This window comes from Chelonia mydas, chromosome 24 (genome assembly GCF_015237465.2).
Source record: "Chelonia mydas isolate rCheMyd1 chromosome 24, rCheMyd1.pri.v2, whole genome shotgun sequence".
Classification (NCBI taxonomy): domain Eukaryota; kingdom Metazoa; phylum Chordata; order Testudines; family Cheloniidae; genus Chelonia; species Chelonia mydas.
Window position 1 is genome coordinate 4,230,906 of NC_051264.2, and position 26,144 is coordinate 4,257,049.

Genomic DNA, 26,144 nt, shown 5'->3' on the forward strand with positions numbered 1-26,144 from the left:
ATGCAATGGAGGGGAGGGAAGGAGCTGCAAAACCCAGAATGCAATGTAATGGTGGAGGGGAGGGAAGGAGTTGCAAAACCCAGAATGCAATGTAATGGTGGAGGGGAGGGAAGGAGCTGCAAAACCCAGAATGCAATGCAATGGGGGGAGGGAAGGAGCTGCAAAACCCAGAATGCAATGCAACAAGATCGATGTTGGGAAGAGAAGGCGACCCGAAGCCCAGAATGCAACGCAAACGGGCAGAGGCCGGAGGGCGGGACTGCAACACCCAGAAATGCCGCAAGACCCAGGGATAAGACTACAAGTCCCAGAGTACAATGCTGCAGAGCAACTATGACAGCAAATCCCAGGATGCATTGCGATGGGGTCTCCCAGTCCCAGGGTGCAGTGCTCCTTCTCCTCTGAAGGCTCACGTGCATGGTGTAATGCAGCTGCAAACTGCTGCTGGAGGGGCCTGGCAGCAGCTGCAGAAGAAGACCAAGGTGAGAAGGGGGGCTGCCCCCTGGTCCCCCCAAGGGCTGGGTTGCTCGGCTTGCATGCAGGGGTCGTGGGGCAGTGTCTGGGGGAGTAGGGGGTGATGCCGTGGGATGCTGGGGGGGTAGGTGCTGCACGAAGCAGGGCTACTGGGAATGGGGACCTGAGCAGGCTTGAAACCCCCTGGGTAAAGCTAGCTCCCTGCTGGTGCCCCCCTTAAAATCTTCCCCTTGTGCTCTGTTGCTGTGCAGAGACCAGCCTGGACTCCTGGGTTCTTTCCCTGGCTCTGGGAGGGGACTGGGGCTTTGTGGGTTTGGGAATTGTTGGGAGGGGGACGAGATCGGGCGATAGGACACCTGGGTTCTGTTTCCTCGCTCGGCTGCTGATTTGCTTTGTGACCTTAGGCCTGCCCTCGGCTGGATCTGGTGACCCGTGACCGCCCTCGCCGAGCGGGACCATGCGTCTGACCGCCCTGCTGGCCATGGCGGCCAGGGTGAAGCTGCCTCCGGACTATCGCCACGGTGTCTACCGGCCCTGGACGGCCGCGGCCAAGGCCAACAACCCCCCCGGGCGGAGACGCAAGAAGGTGTTTGTGGAGCCCATCAGCAAGGAGGACTGGAAGGTGTTCCGTGGAGACACGGTGAGCCCCAAGCATAAGTAGTCCCCCTTTGGGATTGTCTAGCATGGGGCGTCTCTGAGTTTCTGTGCCCCGGGCCGGGGGCTCCCGGATGGAGTTCTAATGGGGACTTGTTGGGTTTCAGGTGGAGATACTAATTGGGAAGGATGCCGGGAAACAAGGAATGGTGAACCAGGTCATCCGAGCTCGCAACTGGGTCTTTGTGGAAGGTTTGAATACGGTAAGGGAAGGACGGGGGGAAAGCCTCAATCTCCCATGTGTTGGCCAGCTGGAATCAGAACTGCTCTGCCGTGTGTCATATGTCCTATACTGCCAGTGGGGATTCTCCTTTGGCTCAGGCAGCTGGGATCTCAGTGCAGGAGGATCTGAGTTCATCCCCATTGCTGCTCAGGTAGTTCTGAGTCTCCGGTGTGCGGTGCCCAAGGAACCCCGAGAATGACTGTGCAGTGAGCCTGTTCGAAACCCTGGGGCAAGTCAGTCCCCTCTCTGTGCCTCAGTTTCCCCATCTGTAAGATAGGGATAACCTATACTACATGGGTGGGCTGTGAGGTTTAATCAGCTTGTAATGTGCTTCAGAATGGTGGTATTATTTCTCCCTCCACCTCCCCAAATAGTTACTGGTGCTAGTGATGTGTGAGAGTGTAAAAGTCCACAACCCAATTCAGCCACTGTCCTGGCTGGGATGGTCTCCTTGCCCGAGGGACCCCGGGGCGAGGCCAGTGGGTGAGGAAGAGGCGGTGGTTTGAAACCCAGCTCTCCGTTTCCAGCATTACTGTTACATCGGGAAAACCGCCGATTACCCGGGGACGTACATCGCCAGCGAGGCACCCTTGCTGCTCCGACAGGTTGCCCTGGTCGACCCTACAGACAGGTAATCCTGCCCCAGGGCTCCAGGGGTCTGGCCTCGGGCTCGACTGGGCACACTGGCGTCCTTCCAGCTGCCCGAGGGAGGCTGGTGCTGTGTTAAACCCTCACCTAAGGCACTGCCCGCAGCCGTGAACCTACCAGATCTGTCTAGCTAAGCAGTGCTAGGCCTGACCAGTACTTGGCTGGGAGACACGCAAGGTTAGAGTCCAAACTCTTTGGGCTAGGACCTGTCTTTATTCTGTGTCTGTACAGCACCTGGCACTGGGGGGGTGCTGGTCAATGACTCGGGCTGCTAGGTGCTCCTGTGAGGCAAAAGGTAATAAGGGAAACCAAGAGTCGGGCCAGAAGTGGCAAGTAATCAATAGGTAATGCAGAATTGACCCCAGTGTGGTGCGAGGAGGCGCTGTGCCCGAGGGAGTGGGGGGCTGGGGCTCAGTAGGGGGTGCTGTGCCCCAGGGAGTCCATGCTGAGCCCAATGCCCCAGCATGGTGGTAGGGGACACTGTGCTGGAGGGGTTGGGAGGGGGTGCTCCTTCCGCTGGGTCAGCGCTAACTGCAATGGCCTTGCAAGGTGCTCGGGGGCCCTGTGCTGCAGCAAGAGAGAGACTTCCAAAGACACCAATGAACCCCCCTGCCCCGGGGGGGGGGGGGGGTATCGTCTGATCCCACTGCCCCCTGCCCTTCCCCCCCTAGGAAGCCCACCGAGGTGGAGTGGCGCTACACCGAAGAGGGTGAGCGAGTGAGGGTGTCTCTGCGAACCGGCAGGATCATCCCTGCACCTGTCCACCAGCGCCGGGACGGCATCATCCCAGAGCAGTGGAAAGGTGAGCAGGTTTGCCGGGGGCTTCTCCCGCCTGGCCCTGGGCGATCCGACGTTGCTTTCTGTTGGGAACTGCTGAAAGGTGCCCGATGGACAGGGCTGAAATGGGACAGTGTCTGTGGCATGTGGCACACTTGGGGCCTGACTCTCAGTTGCTCCAGCCCTGTGGATGGCTCTAAGCCGCCTTCGTGCTCTGTGTTCTGGAGCCACACAGACCTCGGTGTAAGTGAGAGCAGCCACGGAGCTGCTCTAATTTGCAGTCTGCTTCCCAGTGCCAAGGGGCTTTTGAGTGGGTGCCGGTAAGGTTTTCCTGCGGGCACGGTGCAGAGAATCTGGCCCAGGGGTTTAGAGTGTTCTGTGGAGCCCGCTTTGCAGCTGGGCCAGGGAGGGGATAGTGTTTCCTGGAGTTATTTGTACTGTCAGTCGCCCCACAGCCTGGAGCACTGACTGCATTTATAGCTGAGGGCTGGGGTGAGGAGCCCAGGTTGGGAGAGGCCAAGGCTCTTCCGGACACGAGGAAGCCAGGAGTGGGTTTTGTCACACTTGTCTCTTTAGCCCTGTTTCCACTGGCCTTTGTTTCCCAGCTGGAAAGCGACTGTATAAACCCACGTCACTTTTGAGCTTGTGCCATGGTGATCCCAGGTCCCAAGAGATGGGCCTGATTCTCCCCTGCCCAGCATGGACCCACTCAGAATGGCAGCAATCCCCCCCGGGATCTGCGCGTCGAACCGGCCTCGTTCCTTCTTGCCCTGGGCATGACGTGGCCCGGTCCAATTCCCCTGAGACGTGAGCTGAACTAGAATTCGGCTCCTCCCAGAGCTGGCCCTTCAAGGCTAACGGGGCTACATTCGAGCTCCCTCCCTCATAGCTGGTCTGGCCGCGTGGGAGCGAACCCCCTTCTGCCCCACAGCTGCCTGTGCTGTGCAGATCTCAGGTGGAAGGGGGGCAGTTCTCCACAGCCTCCTGGAGACGATGCTGAGAACGAGGTTGTAATGTACTCCCCTCTCCCTGGCAGATGGGCCAAAGGACACCTCGGTGGATGACGCGCTGGACAGAACCTATCAGCCGTCCCTGAAAATATTCGAAGAAGAAATCCTGGAGCTGCAGGGCATCGTGGAGACGCGTCGAGCCAAGAAATCCTATTGGTATTAGCACCTCTGCAGCGAGCGGCCTCTGCCTGCGACCCCAGCACTAACGCCACGTGGCTGGTGGGCGGCCCGCTCTCCTGGAGTCCCCAGTTGTCTTCGTACGTCTGGACAGCAAAGGCCTGGCTGCCCAGCCCAAGGCGATAGCTGTGGCTGCAGGCCCCTTGCAATCAGGGCCTGCCCCTCCCGCCGGCCAGCCGGCAATAAAGACGTCCTGATCCCTTTTGTATGCCAGCCGGGGCCATCTTTCTTTCTGAGCTGCAGGGCATGCATCCCTCCTGTGGCAGCGAACGCGGCCCCTCTCGCTGCCACCGCCTGGGTAGAGACCCGCGCGGAACCGGGTCGGGCTTATGAATCCTGTTGGTTACGGCAGAGCCCGAGTGGGGCCCCGCTGTCCTCGGTGCTGTCCAGACACAGTCAGAGCGGAGAGTCTGACCAGCCGCGGGCTCAGGGAAAGGCGCCCCCGAGGAGCCAGCGCAGCGATGGCAGCCAGTGGCATGGGGTGGTTTTTTTTTTTTTTTGGAGGGGGTGGGTGTTAGTCGGCAGGGAATGAATGGAAAGGGCTGGAGCAAACAGCCAAGTCGCACAGGCTGAGACAGTTGAATCAAAATAGCAGTAATTCCTTCCCACCCCACCCCCGGGGCTAAATAGGGGGGAGGGCTGGGAGGCCCCAGTTGTCCCCCACCTTAGGCTGTAACTCTGTTTGGTTCAGCCTCTGGGTGCAGAGGAAGGAGGCCTGGCGTCTGGGGTGCCAGTTTGGGATCAGATCCCAGCTCTGCTACAGGCTGCATGGGTGACCTTGGGACAGTCACTTAACCCCTGTTCCATTCTGTACAGGGGTGGGGTGGGGAATGATAATTCCTTCCATCGTGTGCGGGGGGTGGGGAGTGGGATAAGTACCAGAGGGGTGAGCACCTCGCAAGCTGGGACGTAAGGGGAGCCATGAACTACCCCCATTAGGATTAACTGCTTGTTACGGCCCCGCCCAGCCCCGCGCACGGCCCCCCGCCCATCGTGTTCTGCACAGATCCGTGTGAGGGTCAGTGCCTGTCCCCATGCAGACGAGGCAGGGAGCAGTGACGGACAATGCAAACCACTGCTCTTTGGGGGCGGTGTTTATTTTGGGTGAGAGGGTCAGCTGAAGGGGGGGAGAGAAGGCCAGGAAGGTGGCGGGGGGGGGGGGGGGGGCAGGGTAAAGCAGGTGGAGTTGCAGAGACTGGGCAATCAGCCAGTCAGCACCTGGAGCAGCAGCTGCTGCCTGTTGTCCCTGACTCGCTGCTGCAAGACGGCCCTGCTGGGCTTCCTCTGGTGCCTGGGGCTGGCTCCTCCTTGGACTCTTCCAGCCCAAGGAAACGGGGGGTCGGGGGGAAGAAACCTCCCTGCCCGTGAGTGGGGCTGAAGGGGGAAGGATTGGTCCTGGGTGGGCCACATCATCTCCCCCCCCATGTGCAACTGCCGCAGAACTTTCTGAGGCTGCTGTAGCCTGACTCCCCCAGTGCCCGCCTCTTCTCACAGCGTGCGCCGCCTCCGTTCCCGTACGCTGTTAAACAGCTGCCACGTTCCTCCCCAGAGGCTGCGGCAGGGCCACAGCCAGCGATTCCTGTGCATCAATGGACGCTGGTGCGAGTCAGTCTTCCCCTGCCAGCGTGGATAACGCAGAGTCCAGCCCAGCCTTGGCCGCCACCAGCACTAGGTTCCGGGGCGAGAAGCTGGGGTTAAACAGGGGAATCAGCTGGCACTGGAAGCCTGCAGGGGAAGAGGGGGAGGGACACAGAGTAGTTCACAGGTGGGCGGCCCCATGATTTGCAGGGAGTACTTACAGGTCTGGCGAGTGGGGGGCCGTACAGTGGGACACGCGCTTGCTCGCCCAGTGAGTAGGTGGTGGAAGAGACGAACACGCCTGCTCGCTCGCTGGGTGAACGGGAGACCATATGGCTGGATCCGTGCGCTTGCTAGCCCAACAAATGGGGGGCTGCACAGAGGGGGACACGCGCTCACTTGCCCAGCGAGGAGTTAGCCTGGGGAATTACTGGTACTGAGGCCTGGGCTCTCTGTGGACTACAAAGGGCTGCTATTGGCGAGGGGTGGTGGAGGGGAAAACACAAGGGTGCTGCATCCAGCACCCCAAGGATGAACGTGCTTGTCCATACCAGGCAGAGGACGGTTTAAATCCCCCCGCGATGGAGACAAATGGCTACAAGGAGCAGCTCAGGGTAAGTGCAAATGGCCGCAGCCCTCCCATGCCCCCAAATGTGAAGGAGCTGGCTGTCTCTGCCCTGGATCCCAGGCCTGGGAGGGGGGTGGGTCGGTCCGAGGCACTCACCTTGCTCCTGCAGGTAGATCATCCTATCCAGCAGGATGAGGGTCTCCACCAGCGGCGCCAGAAGTAGGGCCAGGCTGAAGAAGGCCACCACGTTCTGTTGCTGGGCCAGCATGGCGTCAACGCAGGCCCGATCCAGAGGGGCGGCCGGGTCCAGCCCCACACACTGCAAGCCCAGCCGGGCGTACCTGCCAAGGTGAAGCAGCGTGGCCCCGTCAGCTCTGCGCCCTGCCGCCCACCCCAGGGCAGCTCAGCCGGAGCTGACTGGATGCTGGCAGGGCCCCCAGCCCAACCCCACCCCCCAGCCACTTGCCACCCTGCCCCTAGCTCTAGCCACCAAACCCAAGCAGGGAAGGGAACCCGGGAGTTGTACACCACTCATGTCTATACATCTGTGGGCATCAGTTGTCAGAGGCAGCATGGATAGCAGACTGGGCATTTGCCCAGAGCCCATTAACCCCTGAGTTACCCTCAGGTTAGCCAGTCAGATGGGGGGATCAGGGATGTCATGTCCCTGTGTCTCAGTTTCCCCATCTGTGAAAAGTGGAGAGTTGTGCCCCTAAGTTGTTTAAATAGCAATCAATAGGAGCTGAGAGCCGGGTGCTAGGAACCAGGGGGCAGTTGCCTCCGTCACTTTCAATGAGGGTCTGTATCCAAACAGCCCCTGAGTTCTGGGGAATTTCTGAGCAGGATCAGCCCTCCCATCTCCAGTAAGGAGCCAGAACCGGAGCCCCGTCTCTCGTCTCCCCGGCGTCTAGGGCTGTCGAGATGGGATGAGGCCCGTCTCTGCTGCGTGGCTGGTTAGCGAAGCCAGGCTTTGCTAAGACACACCACGCCGGCTGACTCACTCCTCGAAGGCTAGCTGGTGGGCCTTGTTGATGGTCTGCACCCCGAGGCGTCTCTTTGCCGGGTCAGCTGCCCGGATCAGCATCTCCAGCGTGGCACGGTAGCAGTGAGTCCGCAGGATGGGGCTCTTGCTCCTCAGCCGCAGTGCATAGTCCTCTATGGCGTGGCAGGCCGCTTCCCGCGCCTTGTAGGAGAGGGCGTGGCCCGGCAGGCCGGCCACCCAGGCACTCAGGGGGTAGCCGTACTCAGGCCGGTCGGTGGAAGGAGGAGGCAGTGCTGCGAGGCCAGGGGGGGTCGGCTCCTCCTGGGTGGTGAGCTTCATGTAGCAGCAGGCCACCGAGGTCACGGCCACCACATGGGGGCAGCGGGTGAAGTGTCTGAGCAGGGCTACGCTGAGATCCCCACACGCGTGCAGGCCGGTCAGGAGCAGCCTGCCCTCTGCCAGTGGCCCCAGGGGATTTACTGCCATTAGGCGGCTCGGTTGATACAGAGGGTGAGGCCCATTGGGAACGCAGCCACGGCCTCTGCTTCCGAAGGGATCTGGGGATCCCCTGTGCTCCTCTCTTGCAGCAGCCATGCAGCCCCATCCTCCTGGCCCCTTCTCTCCAGCCTTGCCCGTCTCTACCACGTCTCTGCCACCTCCACAAGGGGCTGTGGGGGGAATGCTCTTCCATGGCCCTGGCAAATCGCAGGTGGCACCAGCCTCCGGGGACGGGCCGCTTTCTGCCATGGGAGATTGAGCTGTGTCTATCCCTTGCTGCGGCAGGAGGAGGAACTCCTGCCATGGTGCTTGGGGGTCGACCCACCCCACCACATGGCTTGGCCCACGGAGGGAGATCTCCCACGGATCCTGCAGGAAGGGAGAAACAAAGAATCACAGACAGCCACTCAGTGGTGGTTGTCTGAGCTCAACACTGCAGCAGATGATCAGACTATGGGTCCTGCTCCAAGAGAGGCCAATGCTGGCGGCCTGAGAGACAGGTGCAAAGTGCACCGTGGAATAAAGGGAAGTTCCTTCGCCTCTGGCAGTAAAGGGTTAACTCCTTACAGACTGGTTACAGTCTGAGCTCTGGCCGCCCTGATCAAGGGGCAGCTCAAACCCAATAAGCTGTTAACAAAAAGCCACCCAGCAGAGCCAGGATGAAAGCCCCCATCTCAGACACACAGTTCCATGCCGACTACTAGACTTTGCTCCTCAGCTGGAGCCTAGCTTCTTCCCTGGACAAGCTTCAGGTAAAAATATTAATAATCTCTCCTTAAATGGGCCACAGCCTGGATTTCCTCCGGGCGGGAAGCATCAGGAGGATCTATCTCTCCAGCATTGGGTTATCTGAGCACCTCACCATCGGAGATGGACCCCTGGGAGGTAGGGGGCTCAGTCCCATTTCACAGATGGGGAACTGAGGCACAGGGTAGATTAAGTGTTGCTCAAAGAGCCAGAAACACAACCCAAGTCTCTTGAGTCCTAAGCCAGTGCCCTACCCTCTAGGCTGTCCTTCTGCCCCCATGGGAATTTAACCATTGCCTGGTGTGAAGAGCCCACTGATCTGCACCGGGCATTAGCCTTGGGGCCCCTCCTCCGCCCCCCCCCACTGCACCGTTTACCTTGGCTCGTCGCGCTTGCTCCTTCTCCAGCGCCCACACCAGTTCTCGGTCAAACTTAGTCGCCATGTCAACCAGGCGTCCGTCTCCCTCGATCGCCGTGACAGACAAACCCAGGCCAAAGGCCAGAAAGCGAGAGAGATGGCCCTTAAAGGGGAACACACACCGACAGTCAACACTGCTGCTCCTCTGGGAGTTTTTGAATCCTCCCTCCCCTCCCCCCTGCACTGGAAGATTCAAGGTTATTAGGGAGGGAAGGGGGACGTATTTCCCCGCACTGGGGCAAGTCATGATTTTTGAGTGCTTGGGTTGGGGGCCTGCGACAGAGTGCTGAGAACCGGCAGCTCAATCAGCACTCTGGTCACTGGAAATCCAATTTGTTCCCCTCCCACCCTCCCAAAGGACCTGACTGAGGGAGGGAATGGCTAATGTCTAGATCAGCCTGAGCTGGGGACAGCTAAGGAGATCATTAGCAAGTTAACTGCAAGAGTGAAAAAGGAGCACAAGACGGACGTGCAAAGAAGAGAGAAAAAGAAAGGCAGGCCAGCAAAGCCAGGGTAAAGGGAGATCTCTGGGTGGAGCCCGCTCTTCTCTCTGGCCCGGGGACGATGACTGTATGTTACTATAAACAGAATGGCTGCATGGGACTGTACGGGGTGGTGGCGGCTGAGATCATACAAATAAAAGACATAGTGGTGGTTACAAACCAGAGTTGCAGGGCCCTATCACAAAAGCACAGTGCGTGCGAAGCAGGACGTGCAACTGATTAGAAGCTGCATAGGGGACTGTAGAGAGACAGCTCCTAGGTGAGTTCGGTCTCCATAATCCATTCAGTTCTTGGCCTCTCCGCTAAGGCTGCCAGCGAGGGAAGCAGCTGGCACCGATCATGCTGGTGAGTTTTGGGATACGGTCTCCTGGGAAGTGAGCTACTCCCCACTATGTCACAGGCGCCATCAGCTGGCAAGGTCTTAGGGTCACCCGCAGTCCAGGGCGGGACTCCAAATGGGGGACATAAAGGTGAAAGGAACCTCGTGAGCCAGCCCATCACCCAACCTATGCAACAGGAGACAATGCACCTCACCCCTCCAGGGAGGGATCTGGGACACAAAATATAATTCAAACCACGGAACTACAGGCTCCCAGCGACCTACCTGGCCAGAACCAATATCTACCACCTGATCACACCTGGTGATCTCGCTCAGTTTCTTCACCACCTGAGGAAAAGATAAAGATGCAGATTCATCAAGGAACTTGTCAGCAGAAAGGCCCAGGCTGTCCAGCTTGGGTGCTGAGAGTTAGCCACCGAAATCCGTGTTGCAACACCTAGGGAGGTGGCCTGCTTCTCAACGCAGCTTCCGCTCACCTCAGGGCACATCATCTTGACAAATCGGGCCCCTTTTATTGGGCTGCTCAGTCAAGGACGCAGCTGGGAGAACCCTCAGCTAGGAGAACGTTGGCCAATGGCCTTCGCACTTTTCCTTACCGTGACCCTATGTTGCAACCGAAAAGCCTGTGGGGACCCCCTGATAAAGGGAGGACAGCGGTGACCACTCTTGGACCCATGTGTGACCCCCTTTTCCTCTGGAACTGCAACTCCCCAGCTGGAAACCCATGATCTTGGCCTTTGCCAGAGGAAAGACTGGACTCAATCGCTGGTCTTCCTCCTCCAAGACATGCCATTCCTAAGAGCTGAGGAGAGTCACCTTCTAATGAATCTGATCGCTTCATCACCCTGACCCTGCTACTAGGAATTATACTATGGAGGCTGTTGCTTATTCTGCTTTGATGGCACTCTAGCCACATGGGCTGGAGACACAGTGGAGACATGGGGAAGGATACAGCCAGCCATAGTGGTGGATGGAAGGTGCATGATAATGGAGTGACTTGGTGGCACGTTAGGCTGCCTTTCCCTACCACACACTATTGCTCTTAATGACTTGTGTTATCGTAGTGCTAGGAGCCTCAGTCATGAACCAAGACCAGGGTTCCAAGGAATCTTCTCTCTGTGGTGCTGTTCCTGAGCACACCGCGCCTGTTCCAATCAATAGGCATCTTTCCATCATCTTCAGAGAGCTTTGGATTAGGCTCCTAATGAATAGTATTTTCATGCAGGCTGTCTTCCAGCATGGTTTACGGGGCTTTAATAAGCGGCGACACCAGGTTCTGGCACTACCGAGACCTCAACATTCACCACACTGGCCGCGGTACCATGCTGTCTTCTTTTCTGACTACAGGGAGATAGAGCCTGCTCCAAAGCCCTTTGGATTTGATGGAAAGACTCCTGTTGACTCCAGCGAATGCAGAGTGCCCATCGGCGCATCTTGATGCTCCTGGGGATGTGAAGTGGGAAAGGAGGCTAGGATAGGAGAAAGCGAGACCCCAGAGATGAGGGTAGACCCAAGGTCTGCTGGATTCACTAGGAGGGTGGTGAAGCACTGGAATGGGTTCCCTAGGGAGGTTGTGGAATCTCCATCCTTAGAGGTTTTTAAGTCCCGGCTTGACAAAGCCCTGGCTAGGATGATTTAGTTGGGGTTGGTCCTGCTTTGAGCAGGGGGTTGGACTAGATGACCTCCTAAGGTCTCTTCCAACCCTAATCTTCTATGATTCTATTGGATTCACAGCTACATGTCATCGTTCCTACTGGGGACAAGAAATGCTAGCCACAAACCTTCCCGAGCTGCCGGATTTCATGCTGCTTTTTGGGCTTCACGTGCTTCCGGAAAAGGGGGTTAAGCTTAGCACTCTGGCACCGGTTCTCCCTGAACTCCTCTGGCCTCCCGGTCGCCGACGCGCCGCCTCTACCATGAGGTGTTCTGGAGAAAGCCAATGTGTGCGCTGTAGCTTTAAAGGCCAGCAAGGAGAGCGGCCACACCACGCTGTAACTGACAGCACAAGGACAGCAGTTACTGTATGGACAAGGAGTTCCCGTTGCTCTCGCACCAAAGGGACTGAACAGACTACAGCTGTACAAATCACTTCACCCACCGGGGAAATGCGACCACCTCTGGACTAGAATGTGGCAGCTGTTTAAAAGCACAGAGGAACAGTATGTGGCAGTTCAGGATGGGCGGTAATGAAGCAAATCGTATCCAAGTTGAACTGCATGGGGAATTTAAGGAGGCAGAATGCTGGATTTAGGCCACTGTGAATACAACCCTGACTCTTTCGAATAAAAAAAGTGCAGTGGCATCTTTAAAGGCCACAAGTCTCTGCTTGTCTGTATCTCTAAGCCTTTCCAAAGCACCTGTCAACATATCTAGCCACTGAGTGGTCGGGGTTTCATACCCTTTCTGACAGGCATTACCTCTATCACCACAGCACTCCCTAGCACCATGCGAGGGCTTTGGTCCAGAACTGACTCAGAAGGGAAACCATCCTCTGCTTTAATTGACAATGCAGCCTGCAGACACAAGCCCTGCCTGCGGTCATATGCCCCTTGCCAACCCCTGCAGCGAAAAGAAGCCCACAGAGGACACTAGTAAAGCCCCTTTAACAGGAGCATGTTCTTACCAAACTTCCTCTGGTTTTCCTTTCTCCAGCAAGACGGCAGCGAGTTGTGGGGAGGGGAGATCGGTGAGCACTGCCTGCCAGGAATAAGGAAGCTTCCCCCAAAGATTATCGGTGAAAAACTCCTGCAGGGAACAAAGGGTGATGGGGAAGGGGGAAGTTCAGGCAACAGCACTCATCATCCAAGCCCACCCCCAGCACTCAAACCCCAACCAAGATAATGACCCCATTTTGCTATGCGCTGAACCTATACATAGTGACAGACAGTCCCTGCCCCAAATTGTTTCCAATCTAAATAGACAAAACCGACAGAGTGGGAGGGGAAACTGAGGCACAATGACTTGACCAAGGTCACACAGCAAGTCGATGGCAGAGGCAGGAAAGAATCCCAGTCTCCTATGTCCCAGGCCAGTGCCCTACATGCCGGACCATGCTGCCTCTTAGCAAAGTCCAACCACGGTTTGAATAGGACTCACAATGATGTAGGAGTCCACAATGGAGCCATAGAGAGAGAGGACATGGGTGATGTTCACTGCTAACTGCTTCTGCTTCTCCAAAGAGAGGGGCTGGCCAGAGAGCACTGTCATGGCAGTGTGGGGTGAACCTGAGAGATGGGAAATGGTGCACGAAGAAAGAGTTAAAACCTCCTAAAAGGAAAAAGGGAGAGAATCACCGAGCAGGAAGGTCTGAGTGAACGCGCTTGGCTCCTTTAATGACTCTTTGCAGCATGGGGTCCCTTATGTAAAGGAGGTGAGGGGCACTCCCTGGGGGAGAGGGAAGGCCAGTCCAAAGGGGCATTCGCCCCCTGGCATCTCTGCCCACTAGGATGCCAGGCTTGGGGGTGGGTTGGTGATGTGGGCTCCTTTACACTAGCAAACGGGCTGAGGTCCGGCAACCCCATTTCCCGTAGGATGCGGAACAGCCCTCCAGAGGTCTGGATCCAGGCTGGCGCCTGAGCGGGGAAGGCCCCACATCCCCTCGGGCCACTGCTGCGCTGTGCGCCGTGGCACCGTGCTGGCCTGTGCCGCGCCACCCCGGCATGGGCTGGGCGCTGGGGCTGCATTGTGCCGTGTGGCCGGCGTCCCCGGGGCTGCCGTGACGCGACACTCGCAAGGCACTGTTGTGGTGTGGGGACGCGGGGCTATTCGCGCAGGACACCCCCGCACTGTGACATCACCCTGAGGCGCTGCCAGGACGTCACATCGCCACAGCGCAGCGGTGAGGCGTTGCCATGATGCTGGGCTGTGACATCACCAGGAGGCGTTGCCATGGCACTGCGCAGTATAGCTGTGGTGGCGTGTCATGACGTCATAGCAATGTGACGTCATCGCGCGGCACGTGGCTATGACATCGCCCGTGACGCAGTTCTGTCTGTGTCGCCAGCAGACGTCACCAGCCCCCTGTCCCCGCCCGAGGGGGGCGCAGCGCGAGTCTCCTGGCCCCGCAGCTCCTTCGGCCCCATAGAGCTCACCCTCCGCACGGCTAGAGTGCCCAACGGCACATCGCACCCACTCACCGCTCTCTATGGTCTCCCTCGCCGCTGGACCGCGCACGCGCAAGCGCCCTCCCAGCCCCGCGAGCCTCCAGAGGTGCACACGCATGCGTACAATCTCGCCTCTGTGCCTCAACAGCCTAGCCGCATGCGTAAACTGTTTGGCGGCTGGCCCCTCCCCCCACCTGCGCCGCGCTCACTCCTGACGCATGCGCGGGACTCTCCGCGGCCCATGCTCCTTCCTGGCTTTTGTTGTGCGTCCCTCCCTGTGTCCCCCAACGGCGGGGCGGTTTGCACTTCCGCTTCCGGTTGCTGCTGCCTGGCTTGGTCTGACTGGCCCAAGGAGAGAGGGTGAGGGGGGTTGGGGAGCAGTGGGGTAATGGGGGGATCTGAGGGGGAGGGGGATCAGTGGGGTAATGGGGGGATCAGTGGGGGAGGGGGAGGGGGGATCAGTGGGGTAATGGGGGGATCAGTGGGGGAGGGGGAGGGGGGATCAGTGGGGTAATGGGGGGATCTGAGGGGGATGGGGATCAGTGGGGTAATGGGGGGATCAGTGGGAGAGGGGTAGGGGGAGGGGGGATCAGTGGGGTAATGGGGGGATCAGTGGGGAGAGGGGTAGGGGGAGGGGGGATCAGTGGGGTAATGGGGGATCTGAGGGGGATGGGGATCAGTGGGGTAATGGGGGTCATTGGGGGAGGGGGATCGGGATCAGTGGGGTAATGGGGGGATCAGTGGGGGAGGGGTAGGGGGAGGGGGGATCAGTGGGGTAATGGGGGATCTGAGGGGGATGGGGATCAGTGGGGTAATGGGGGTCATTGGGGGAGGGGGATCCGGATCAGTGGGGTAATGGGGGGATCAGTGGGGGAGGGGGATCAGTGGGGTAATGGGGGGATCAGTGGGGGAGGGGTAGGGGTAGGGAGGATCAGTGGGGTAATGGGGGATATGAGGGGGATGGGGATCAGTGGGGTAATGGGGGGATCAGAGGGGGAGGGGGAGGGGGGATCAGTGGGGTAATAGGGGATCTGAGGGGGATGGGGATCAGTGGGGTAATGGGGAGATCAGAGGGTGAGGGGGTTGGAGGATCAGTGGGGTAATGGGGGGATCAGTGGGGTAATGGAGGGCGGATCAGTGGGAGAGGGGGCTGGGGGATGGGTTAGGAGATCAGTGCGGGAGGCAGTGTCAGGGTGATGGGTATCAGTGGGAGGGATGGAGGGGAGATCAGTGTGGGAGAGATGGGGGGATTAGTAGGGGGAATGGATGGGGATCAGAGGGGGAGGGAGATGTTGGGATGGGGATCAGTGGAGGAGGAAGCTTTGAGATAGAAGAGGGTCAGTGAGGGAAGAAGGCATTAGGAAGGGGAGGGGACCAGTGGGTGGATGGGGTATTGAGGGGAGGAGATGGGGGAGTGCTGGGTAGGGATGGGGGAAGAGTAATCACTGAGGGGGTTGGGGGTTGATCCATGGTAGGGGTGGGGGAGCAGCAGTGCTGTTGGGGCTGGTGAGGGGTGGTCAGTGAGGGAGGGCAGAGGAGGGGTTCAGGAGGGAAGGGATATTGCTGAAGTAGCTGGTGAAAAAGGAGGTCATTGGGTGAATGAGGGGGAGGGATGATCTCGAGGGGGAGAAGCATCACTGAAGAGGTTATGGGTTCATGGGGGAGGGGATGAGCAAGAGGAGGGGGTCAGCACAATATATCATTTCTAAAAAACCCACAAAGAACAAGACACTTCACTACACCTGCATCCCCCCCCGGGGAGAGGATGAGAGAACAAACATGGGGCAGATGTGGGTGCCGTTGCTTAATGCGTAACTGGAAGGCGCCCAGACATGGTGTTGAGGTTACGACCCGGACAGATACTAGACTAGGCAGTAGCAGGGAGTATGAGTGTAGCGGGACGCACAAATGAAGCACTTGGGGCTCAGTGGTTGGGAGGGGGGGGGAAATCATGGAGTCAGAGTGGGCTGGGACTGGGGGAGTTTGTCAGTAAACTCCTCTCAGCTTCTGTGGAGATGGGGGCATTGGCAGTGCCCCAGACGCCCACCAGATACACACTTTTACCTTCAATGGGCTGCTGCCAGGACGAAAACGACCATTTCTAACACCCTTTGCTGCACTACGGCTGCGGCTGTGAACGCCGAACACATTTCTAAAATCCCCGTTACCTTTCACCATTTGGGCTCTTTCACTTTCTGTTTCTCGAGTACCAGCACAAAGCTTGTTTGATTGCGTCTCCAGCACTTCACTGGAAGGTTTCAATCCAAATTAAAATGGGTTATGTTGAAGGAGTGAAAGCAATGCCGTATGTACTTCTACACACGTTGGAGCTTTGGTCTTTTACACACCCCGTGTATGTTCCCTAAACCTACATTTTGTTTGGGTATTTTCCACACGCAGGGATTAGGAACCGAACCAAACCCCAAAGAGGAGTCTTTCGTTATTGGTTGGTTGATAAACCGTCTAACGAACTGTCAGATGCCCCTCATCCAAATTTCTCGTGGTTGAATCTGCAGCCATAGTGCCACAAACTGATCTCTTCAGATCACAGGCTGAGCAGGGTTGGGTCAGTTTCACACTGTAATGTAAAGCCTACAAGACAAACCCAGTGGGTTGGTCCCCTGTAATGTGTTTGGTCGGATTTTTACTAGGTGTTTTCCCCTCTGGGGAAAAGTCCCGGGGCCCATGTGCTTTTCTATTGCCAGTGTCGATTTTCAGATGAGACATAAAATGGAGACCTTGATCATTCCTATAAATGTAAGTGTGTTAGTCCCGATGGCCTCGCCAAAGCCCTGAATCTCAGTCCTCCCTGTACTTTCAGCTGGCTGCAGGATTTTTCTTTACTTCCTGGCCTAATCTGTGGTGTAGCATGGCCATGCCAATGGCTACCACCAAGGTGGGGGCATGGAGTGATTCTAATGCGGGGAGAGTTTCTCAAGGACTTTGAGATCCCTCTGTAAATTAGAATTCTTCTGATGAGGAGTGGAAATGTTCTTGATTTTCTGTTTCAGGTGAGGGCGTGAGCCTCTGTCGAGCAGTGTGTAAGGGGCTGGCTGCTTGAGGGGTGAAAGAGACCAGGCCCCCCCCTTCCCTCCTCCTCATGTTTGCTGCCTTCCTCCAGAACCCACCATGTCGGATTTGATCATAAACCTGGACTTGGGGCTCCAGCAGGTTCCCAAGAGGGGAACTGACAGCAACCAGAAACACCAGCGCTTTGTGAAACGGCGCCGTTTCCTGGAGAGCAGAGGTTTTCTGAAGCAGAAGCAGCTGCCACCGCCTTCCCAGCATCATCCTCCCAAAGGCCAGGTCTCCCATCAGAACTCCAGCTCCTGGGAGAGGACCAAGAAGAAGTGGCTCGCCGAGGATCAGAACTCTTTCCAGACAGATGGGCTTTCCCATCAGCCAAAAACCTTCCCCAAGGCAAATAACCATTGTCGCTTTTCCCAGCCTGGTGCCACCACGGACTCTGGCTCCCCTCTGCCTTGTTTTCCATCAGGAGCGAGGAAAGTGGCGTGTAGATCAGCTAAGGCCAGTGGGACCCCTGGGAACCACAGCACCCATGCCCTCGCTGGCATGCAGAAAGCCAGCCTGCTGAGCGAGTATGACAGCGGCCTGCCCCCACTGCCCCAGCCGGGCAAGCCCAGCAAAGTGGTGGCCATCGACTGCGAGATGGTGGGCACGGGCCCCGGCGGCCGGATCAGCGACCTGGCCAGGTGCAGCATCGTGAGTTACCATGGCGACGTGGTGTATGACAAGTACATCCGGCCCGTCGACCCCATCACCGACTACCGGACCCGGTGGAGCGGCATCAAAAAACATCACATGAAGAATGCCACCCCGTTCAAAACGGCCCAGAAAGAGGTAAGTGCCCAGGGCATCGGCTGGGCTGGCAGGGATTCAGTAGGGGGCGCTCTCCTCTCTCAGCCAGTGCCCATCCCCGTGCCCTGGCCGGGAGCACCGCAGTGAGCTTGACTCAGGAGGGGGCGCTTTCTCTTCGGAGTCAGGTTGGGGTAAAGGTTTCCGGTGCCTCTGGGAGCTGCCCTTCAGAGGCCTTAAGTCCCTGCCCTGCTGGTCCTCGGGGGCCCTTTGCTTCTCCATGGCTGGCATGAGGCCATCCTTTCCTCAGGTCTGTGAGCCTAGATCTCTGCTACGGCCTGTAGGCATTGCCGTAATAAGAGAGCCAAAGGGCCGGGAGGTATGGGTGCTCAGCAGCTCTGAGGAACAGGCCCTTTGCGGCTACACTAGAGATTTGAACCCATGCTGAGCTCGCACTGGCTGTCCCCAGGCAGTCAGCACCTCCACACTAGTCGTGCCCAAGGGGGCCAGTGTCCCATGCTGAGCCCTCTGCTTAAACACCCTCCCTGCCCACTGAGCCGCATTGTCTCTGCCTATAACCTGTTTTGTCAAAAGCCCACTAGAGGGCGCTCCAACCCTCTCTGTAATCAAATGTGCTGATGCCTTTTATTTTTTTTGTTCCCTCTGATACTTCTCCTCATGTCTAATTTGGTGGTGGGTGCTGGGTCTTCCCAGCGTCAGCTCTGTGCATCTGCGTCTCGGAGGCTTTTCGGCACCTTGTGGAACGTCCAGGGAGCAGCCGCTTAGAACGCCATTACTAGCAAAGCTCAAAGCAGTGCGACGCTCTAAAGCAAAGGCGAAAGGGTCTGGGCACACTGGTGTGAAATAAGCAGGCAGGCAGAGCTTGCAGACAAAGCTGGTTCACTGCTGGAACCAGAGACCAGAGGATCTTGGGGTGGTTCGGGAGCAGCGCGGGTGATCAGTAGGGGGCGCTCTCCCCTCTGAGCCAGCGTTGACCCCGATCGGACGGCTGCGGCACGTGCCTTGTTGCCTGAGCACTGGTCCCCGGCGTTCCCAGCCCCTGAGCTGCCCTGGTTCTCTCTCAGATCCTGAAGCTCCTAGCGGGGAAGATCGTGGTCGGCCACGCCATCCACAACGACTTCAAGGCGCTGAAGTATTTCCACCCGAAATCAGTGACCAGGGACACGTCAAAAATCCCCCTGCTGAACCGCAAGGCCGGCTTCCCGGAGAACGAGTCGGCCTCGCTGAAACGCCTCACCAAGCAGCTCCTGCACAAAGACATCCAGGTACCCTCTGCCTCTGGGACAGGCCCCCAGGCACCAGCCACGCCCGTGCTTAGCCATGCCCCGGGCTGTGCAGGCAGTCCTAGAAATTTGGGCCCAGGCCCAGGCCCACGTCTTCTCTCTTCCCTGCTGCCTGTGCTGTGTCTGGTCACTTCCCCGTCCTGAAAGTCCCCCCCTGGTTCTCAGCATCATCCACAGGGGGTAACTCTAGAGCACAGCTGCTCCTTCAAGGAGATGCGCCCTCCAGAAGCCAAGGGAGAACAAGGTCCCTGCATGGAAGAATAAAGTGTTGTCCCCTAGCTGGCCAGGGGGTGTCACCAGAGAGTGAGGTGAGGCATTTCCTCTCCCAGGAGTTGCTTTCTATGTGGCCTAGTGGATAGAGCACAGGACTGGGGCCCAGGAGTTCTAGTCCCAGCTCTGTCACTAGGTGACCTTGGGCAAGTCATGTCCCCTGTTTCCCCATCTGTGCAATTGGGCTAATGAGGTCGGCATTAGTAATGCCCAGTGCCGCAAGCTGCCTGCCGTTCTGGGCGTGCTGATCACCTGGGGAAGCAGCCAGTGAGGATCAGAGCTCTCGGCCGGTCATACTGGCTAACGCCCCTGATTCTAACACCCCCCATGGATCGTCTCTCTCATCCCTTGTTCTCTGCAGGTCGGCAAAAACGGCCACTCCTCGGTGGAAGATGCCAAAGCCACCATGGAGCTGTACCGGGTGATTGAAGCCGAGTGGGAGAGGCAGCTGGCGCTGAATCCCGAGCAGGAGTGAGTGGCCTTGGGGCCCGCCCCCGTGCTGCCGAGGAAGGAGCAGGCCCCGAACCCCAGAGCAAGCGAAAAGGGGAGCTCAGCAAAACGCAGGGCGGGAGGATCCTAGGCCAGTCCGGGGAGTAGGATACGGACCAGCTGCCTGGGGCCAGTGAAAGCAGGCGAGGGGGAGGCGGGCAGGCAGCTGGAGCCTGGTGCAGCGTTTCTGACACAGGCGGGAGTCAGAGGCATGAGGAAGTAGCAGCCGTCACACGTCGCCTCCAGGTCTCTGCCAGCACACGGGCCTCACCAAGGGCTGTCTTTTCTGTCCTGTCTTAGCCCCGGAGGGGAACTGTGCTACCTCCCAGCTGGGGCACCCACACTTTGCCCACCCCCCCAGGCATTCCCTGCCCGGATAAAAACCATGGGCTCTGCTGGCTGCCCCTCGTGTCCTAGAACCCACTTGGTCCAGGCCTCCGGGTGGCAGTCGTGCCCTCTTCCCAGGTGGACAGGCCCTGCGTCATGTTCTCATTCTGATCTGATTTCCGTAGGGGGCACGGGCCAGTCGGTGAGTTCGAATCAGACCTTTAGGGGAGAAGATCTCTGGGGCTGAAAGCGACGCTGGTAAATAAACATCTCTGAAGGTCCTTTCCCTGGGAAGGTTTCTGTGGCACCCCAGTGGTGTTCGGTGGCTTCCCCACCCCTTCAGCTTTATTTTGGATCAGAAGTAAGGGACTCGCAGAGTTCCCCCACCCTGGGGTGCAGGGGAGATGGGTTGATGCAGCTGTTTGTGAGACTCAGAGCCTCTAAGGGGCCTGAGGAACGGCCCTGCAGAGCCCCAGCTGGTCGGTCAGCGGCCCTCCGCTGGCACTGTGCGGATCTATCCCAGAGAATCGGGTCCCAAATTCCTAGATCCTGGGCATCAGGGCCCCGTGCCGCCTGCCATTGCCTGGGGTTGAGATTCAATCCTCCCCGGCCCGTTCCCTCCTTGGCCTCTCTGCTGAGGCTGGCAGTTACTGCTGGAGACGGCGGTGGCTTGTTAATGTGGGCAGCAGACCGAGACCCACCAAACTCATCTCACTCAGGGAGAAGGACTCTGCCGAGATGCCCAGCCTGGGCTAGACAGCATCCAGCAGTGAGGCTCTGTACCCCGTCTTCGGCCCCCTGAGCCAGCCGGCACTATCCCATGATGGTGGCCTCTCTAAGGCAGCATGGGGTCGCTTGGGCCACTGACAATCTCCATTAGAGGCCACGGCCTCAGCTGACTCATCTCTGCCCCCCCTTGCTTCTGCACAGGGCCGTGCCTCAGCCTGGGGGAATCCCTCTGAGGTGGCAGCCCGTAGCCGCTGCCCTCCCTGCCTTGAGTTCAGCGAAGGCCCTGATCTTCTGGCTCTAGCCAGGAGGCGCTCTACTACGATTCCCATCAGCCTCTGGAGCAGGGCTTGGCTGAGCGTGGAACATGGGGCAGGAATGTCACTGCGGTGCTGTGGTTTTGGGTGGCCCCGATTTCGAGACAGCAATGGGTGGGATCTTTGATGTGGAGCAACGTCCGATCTGCAGTGCCCAGGGGTTGGGCACCAGACAGAGACAGACTTCTGGGTCTGTTCCAGTAGGCAGGACACGGGTAGCAGACGCACAGTCTGGATGAGCTTAAGGAAATCAACGGAGATATCCGCTCCCCCAAACAACCCCCCAGTCTCCAGACTGTGCCAAACAGGGAACTTTCACTATAAGGGATGAAGGGAGGAGCTTCTTCAGAGACAAGTCTGCAGGAGAGGAAGCATGGTCTAGCGGTTAAAGCAGCCGCCCAGGGGGTTGGGAGAGTGGGGTTCTCATCGCTGGGGTCATTCTGGGACGGATTCGGCTCTCATTTACATGGGCATAAGTCCCTTTGACTTCAATGGAGCTACTCCTGATTTACATTGACGTGTCTGAAAAGCGGCTCGGGCCCAATGGGTGGCCTCGTGCAAGTTGTGCTCCTGCTCTGTGCCTCAGTTTCCCCACCTATAAAATGGGGAGGATGATCCTGACCACCTCGGGGTGCTGTGAGTAGAGCTGGCAAATGATTTCCAAACCCACCACTCTTCATGAATTGGACACCATTTTGGCCGGTCACAAAATGGCCCAAGGTGGGGGCGGTAGTGGTGTTGCCCTGTACTTAGGGCACTCATCCGAGAGGTGGGGGAGACAGGATCAGATTCCCGCTTCTGAAACAGACCTGAAACGCCCTTTTTGCCACTGAACCCCAAAAGTTAATTATTCGCCCTGCTGTAGTTGTGAAGTAAAGTCCTTTGAGATCCTTCACCGCGAAGGGCTATAAAAAGACGACTCTCATTTGGCAGCTTGCATTTCAATTTCAGATCTCGTTCAAATAGATTGGCACTGACTTCTTTAAAGGGCCGGATCCTCTGGCATGGTCATTTCCAGCAGTGCAAAGTGGGGGTGAAATGCTGTCTGTTCCGAGCCGGTTCTCTTTCCCCCCTGCTTTGTACTGGTGTCGGTGATGACAGGAGCAGCAGAGTGCTGGAGAACCGGATCCCAGCTCTAGCAGTGGGGCAGGGCTGGTGTCAGCTCTGGGGCTCCGTGGTTGAGCCGCTCGGTGAGAGGGCTTGCCCAGGTAATGGTTACTTGAATCCGTCTTTGCCGTTGTGCTCAGACCAAACCCTTTGTCCGGGGAGTGGAGCATGGTGCTTTTCACATACGTGTACAGCTCCGTGCGCGAACATCTTCCGAAATCGGAATGTTTCCGGGTCCTTTAATCCCTGCTGCAGTGAACCGCTTGGTCCTTTGCGGGAGAGCTGGGTTGTTTGAAAATAAAATGTGTCACTTTCGAAATCACTTGTAAAAAAATAAATCCTAAAAGATCAATCCATTTCTGCTTCTGCAATGGTGGGGTGCTCACGACGGGCTCAGAATATCTGCTGGGGAGCTGTAGGTTTGGTTCTCGCCAGGGGCACTCTACAGTTCCCATCAGACACCGGGGCTGGGCTTGGCAGTGCTGTGTTATCAGGGCAAGATCCGGGCATGGCGTGTAGGTAGCACCGATTTCTAGGCACCCAAAGACAGCCACGCTCTCTGCCTAGGTGGAGACTTGTAGGCGGCTCGGTGGAGCTGTAGTGCAGGAGCGCTGGCTAGTGGCGTGTTCTCGCTGGCCTGAGATTTTCAAAAGCAGCCTGTGATTTTTAGGGTGCTGCTGTTTTGTGGGATGCAACTTGAGACACCTTAGAAAGGGGCTGGTTTTCACGCAGGCCCCTTGCGGGGGTCTCCACTTGGGCCCCACAATTCACTGGTCAGTTTTAAAAACATCATAGAATATCAGGGTTGGAAGGGACCTCAGGAGGTCATCTAGTCCAACCCCCTGCTCAAAGCAGGACCAATCCCCAACTAAATCATCCCCGCCAGGGCTTTGTCAAGCCTGACCTTAAAAACTTCTAAGGAAGGAGATTCCACCACCTCCCTAGGTAACGCATTCCAGTGTTTCACCACCCTCCTAGTAAAAAAGTTTTTCCTAATATCCAACCTAAACCTCCCCCACTGCAACTTGAGACCATTACTCCTCGTTCTGTCATCAGCTACCACTGAGAACAATCTACCTCCATCCTCTTTGGAACCCCCTTTCAGGTAGTTGAAAGCAGCTATCAAATCCCCCCTCATTCTTCTCTTCCGCAGACTAAACAATCCCAGTTCCCTCAGCCTCTCCTCATAAGTCATGTGTTCCAGTCTCCTAATCATTTTTGTTGCCCTCTGCTGAACTCTTTCCAATTTTTCCACATCCTTCTTGCAGTGTGGGGCCCCAAACTGGACACAGTACTCCAGATGAGGCCTCACCAGTGTCGAATAGAGGGGAACGATCACGTCCCTCGATCTGCTGGCAATGCCCCTACTTCTACAGCCCCAAATGCCGTTAGCCTTCTTGGTAACAACTGCACGCTGTTGACTCATATCCAGCTTCTCGTCCTCTGTAACCCCTAGGTCCTTTTCTGCAGAACTGCTGCCGAGCCATTTGGTCTCTAGTCATCTTCACCTCCTCCCCAGCATCACCTGACTCGTCCAAACTAGCCAGACCAGGCCCGGCCTCCCTGCTCCCACCAAGGCCGTCCGAGCGCTGTTATGGCCGGTAATTCTCCCCTGCCACCTGGGGTCACTGTGACCCAAGGAACTGGGAAGCGCTGTGCAGCAGTGGCAAACCCTGGATCCCAACGGATCCTTCGGGGGCACCATTCCCTGCTCTGGGGGTTCCCTGCGCCCCCAGCCATGCCTTGCTCCCGGTTTGTGGGGGGAGAAGCAGGGGACCGAGGCCCAGCGGTGAGCTCTGGAAGAGGTGCACGTGAAGTAGCCTTCGTCCGAAGACAGAGGGACGCAGATTGCGTCTCAGCCGAGGGTGCCCCGCTCGGGACGGTGGAGGGAAGGATGCACCGACTGAGTTCAGAGGGTCCCCGGAAGAGAACCATCAACCCACCAGTGATTGTAGTCCGCTCCCTGAACAGAACCTGCCCCAGGGGGTCAGTGAAACCCACGGCGCAGCAGAGGCAGAGGATGCATAGCCTTGTGGTTAGAGCATCAGTATGGGACTCCAGAGAGCTGGGTTCAGTTGACCTGGAGTCGAGTCACATGCTCAGGTTCCTGATGCCCAGCTACCGTGGTGATGGGCACCCTTATGAAACTCTTGCTTTTGACGGCGTTGCCTGTTCTCCGGTCTGTGAAGTTTTAGAAGTTTTTAAGATCAGGCTTGACAAAGCCCTGGGTGGGATGATTTGATTGGGGATTGGTCCTGCTTTGAGCAGGGGGTTGGACTAGATGACCTCCTGAGGTCCCTTCCAACCTGGATATTCTATGATTCTATGATTCTGTGCAGTGCCTGGTACAACGGGGCCCTGATCTCGGTTGGGGTCTATGCAGTGCCTGGCACAACAGGGCCCTGATCTCAGTCGAGGTCTGTGCAGCGCCTGGCACAATAGGGGGCCCTGATCTCAGTCGGGATCTGTGTAGTGCCTGGCACAATGGGGCCCTGATCTTGATTGGGGTCTGTACAGCGCCTGGCACAATGGGGGGCCCTGATCTCACTCAGGATCTGTGTAGTGCCTGGCACAATGGGGCCCTGATCTTGGTTGGGGTCTGTACAGCGCCTGGCACAATGGGGGGCCCTGATCTCGGTCGGGGTCTGTGTAGCGCCTGGCACAGTGGGGCCCTGTTTTTGGTTGGGATCTGTACAGCCCCCAGGGGTGGGGTCTTAATCAGGACTTGAGGTGCTACTGTCACTCTCCCCAGTGCCTGTGAACTGTGTGGCGGCCTCCCCTCGTACCAGCTCCCCCGGCTCCCCAGTCAAACCTGGGGGAACAAGGAGGAAATCCCTGCCTGCACCACTTCCCCCCCAGGTGCGCAGAGAGGAAATGATACGTGGGATTCTTTAAAAATCTGGAGCTCTTGTTCAGACCCCCAGCGAATTAGGGGCTCTGATCAGGTCCAGGTGGGGCCAGGCTAATGCAGCTGCAACCTAGGGCAGGGTTTTGATTCCAATCAGGGCTGCCTGGATTTTGGCTGAATTCCTTCGTGTGTGTGGGGGGGGGGATGATGGGGAAAGGGGAGGAAGTTGGGGTCTGTAGGAGATGGAAGGGGGATGCGGGTGGGGAGGGGAATGCATGGGGGGAAGGGGGCGGGATAGAGGGGTGTAGGGCAGGGTGTGGAAAGATGGTGGGTGTATAATGGGGGGATATTCACACTAGTAGGGCCAGATGATGAAACCCAAGGGCCTGCCCTCCCCCAACCCCCCCCAATCTGTCCCATCTCTGCCCCCCCTGGAGCTGGGCTGTGCTCTGACCTCTCCCTGACAGCTGAGGCTGAGCAGACCCTGGAGTTGCTGGGGGTGGGGGGAGCATTTCCCACATCTTTGTTGCACTGGGGCTCAGCGCCTGGATCCCCTTGATGTTGCTTTTCCAAATCTAAACCAGTCCGGGAGGGGAGTCAGCGAAGGGACAGCGGGGGATGAGGGGGGGCATGGTTGCAACAGCAGCTTTGCACGCCGGTCAGGGCTGCTGGAACAAAGCAACACAATCCCACCCCCCCATGCACAGTGCCAGAGTTACGGGGTGGTTTGGCGGGGCTGGGGGTCAGGACTGTGGGGCATCGACCAAACTGGGGAGGAGGTGGGGGTCCCAGAACTGGAGCAGCAGGGCCAGGGCCAGCACTATGGCCAGGGGCCGAATAGACCAGAGGGACTGAACTCCCCCCTGGCCCTGCAGAAGCTGCCCTTCCAGCGAGGGCCCCTTGGCAGGCTGATGTCTTTTCGGGGAGGGGATATGCCCTGTGCTGCCCACCCTCTGTGGGCTCAGCCCCAGGGCCTTCGCCCCTGCTCTGAACTCCTTGGGCAGGAGAAAAAACCTCCACGGAACAGCCCTCTTCCCGGGCTCCCCGTGAGAGCGGCCGTGGGGCTTCTGCGGCCGCTGAGATGTCCTGCAGGGATTCTGTGGCCCCCGGGTGCAGCGCTGGGGAGCGTAGGGGCCACTAGCCCCCTGGCCAGAGCCCTCTCTCGAAGCTGTCGCCGTAGGTGCTCGTTAGCGGGAGACGGGAACGATTATAACATCTTAGTGTGGTCACAGCAGGGGGG

The 26,144-nt window shown here is 57.9% G+C and overlaps 3 protein-coding genes across 12 annotated transcripts; 2 read left to right on the forward strand and 1 right to left on the reverse strand.

Moving 5' to 3' along the window:
• The first annotated feature begins 214 nt into the window (after positions 1 to 214).
• On the forward strand, positions 215 to 4,176 carry MRPL24 (mitochondrial ribosomal protein L24). 2 transcript variants are annotated; one of them, XM_037883356.2, is made up of 6 exons: positions 215 to 482; positions 879 to 1,114; positions 1,236 to 1,331; positions 1,879 to 1,982; positions 2,671 to 2,801; positions 3,813 to 4,176. In XM_037883356.2, exons 2-6 carry the CDS (start codon positions 932 to 934, stop codon positions 3,947 to 3,949), a joined length of 651 nt encoding a protein of 216 aa, XP_037739284.1. In that variant the 5' UTR covers positions 215 to 482; positions 879 to 931; the 3' UTR covers positions 3,950 to 4,176. The 2 variants fall into 2 exon arrangements, with proteins under 2 accessions (XP_037739284.1, XP_037739283.1); XM_037883355.2 differs by having other exon boundaries at positions 223 to 481; positions 889 to 1,114.
• Positions 4,177 to 5,042: 866 nt separating this feature from the next.
• METTL25B (methyltransferase like 25B) lies at positions 5,043 to 15,867 on the reverse strand. Of its 6 annotated transcripts, none has more exons than XM_037882759.2 (9): positions 15,765 to 15,867; positions 12,694 to 12,821; positions 12,221 to 12,342; positions 11,379 to 11,592; positions 9,862 to 9,924; positions 8,714 to 8,857; positions 7,111 to 7,958; positions 6,266 to 6,450; positions 5,043 to 5,688 (listed from the first exon to the last, which is right to left on the reverse strand). In XM_037882759.2, exons 2-9 carry the CDS (start codon positions 12,802 to 12,804, stop codon positions 5,570 to 5,572), a joined length of 1,806 nt encoding a protein of 601 aa, XP_037738687.1. In that variant the 5' UTR covers positions 12,805 to 12,821; positions 15,765 to 15,867; the 3' UTR covers positions 5,043 to 5,569. The 6 variants fall into 6 exon arrangements, with proteins under 6 accessions (XP_037738687.1, XP_043391165.1, XP_037738685.1 ...); XM_043535230.1 differs by lacking the exon at positions 15,765 to 15,867 and adding an exon at positions 13,734 to 13,862 and having other exon boundaries at positions 11,379 to 11,586; XM_037882757.2 differs by lacking the exon at positions 15,765 to 15,867 and adding an exon at positions 13,734 to 13,862.
• Positions 13,929 to 22,412, forward strand: ISG20L2 (interferon stimulated exonuclease gene 20 like 2). 4 transcript variants are annotated; one of them, XM_037882761.1, is made up of 5 exons: positions 13,929 to 14,060; positions 16,712 to 17,561; positions 18,602 to 18,802; positions 19,452 to 19,561; positions 20,092 to 22,412. In XM_037882761.1, exons 2-5 carry the CDS (start codon positions 16,830 to 16,832, stop codon positions 20,129 to 20,131), a joined length of 1,083 nt encoding a protein of 360 aa, XP_037738689.1. In that variant the 5' UTR covers positions 13,929 to 14,060; positions 16,712 to 16,829; the 3' UTR covers positions 20,132 to 22,412. The 4 variants fall into 4 exon arrangements, with proteins under 4 accessions (XP_037738689.1, XP_043391167.1, XP_037738690.1 ...); XM_037882762.2 differs by lacking the exon at positions 13,929 to 14,060 and adding an exon at positions 15,698 to 16,053; XM_037882763.2 differs by lacking the exon at positions 13,929 to 14,060 and adding an exon at positions 15,698 to 16,005.
• Positions 22,413 to 26,144: the final 3,732 nt, after the last annotated feature.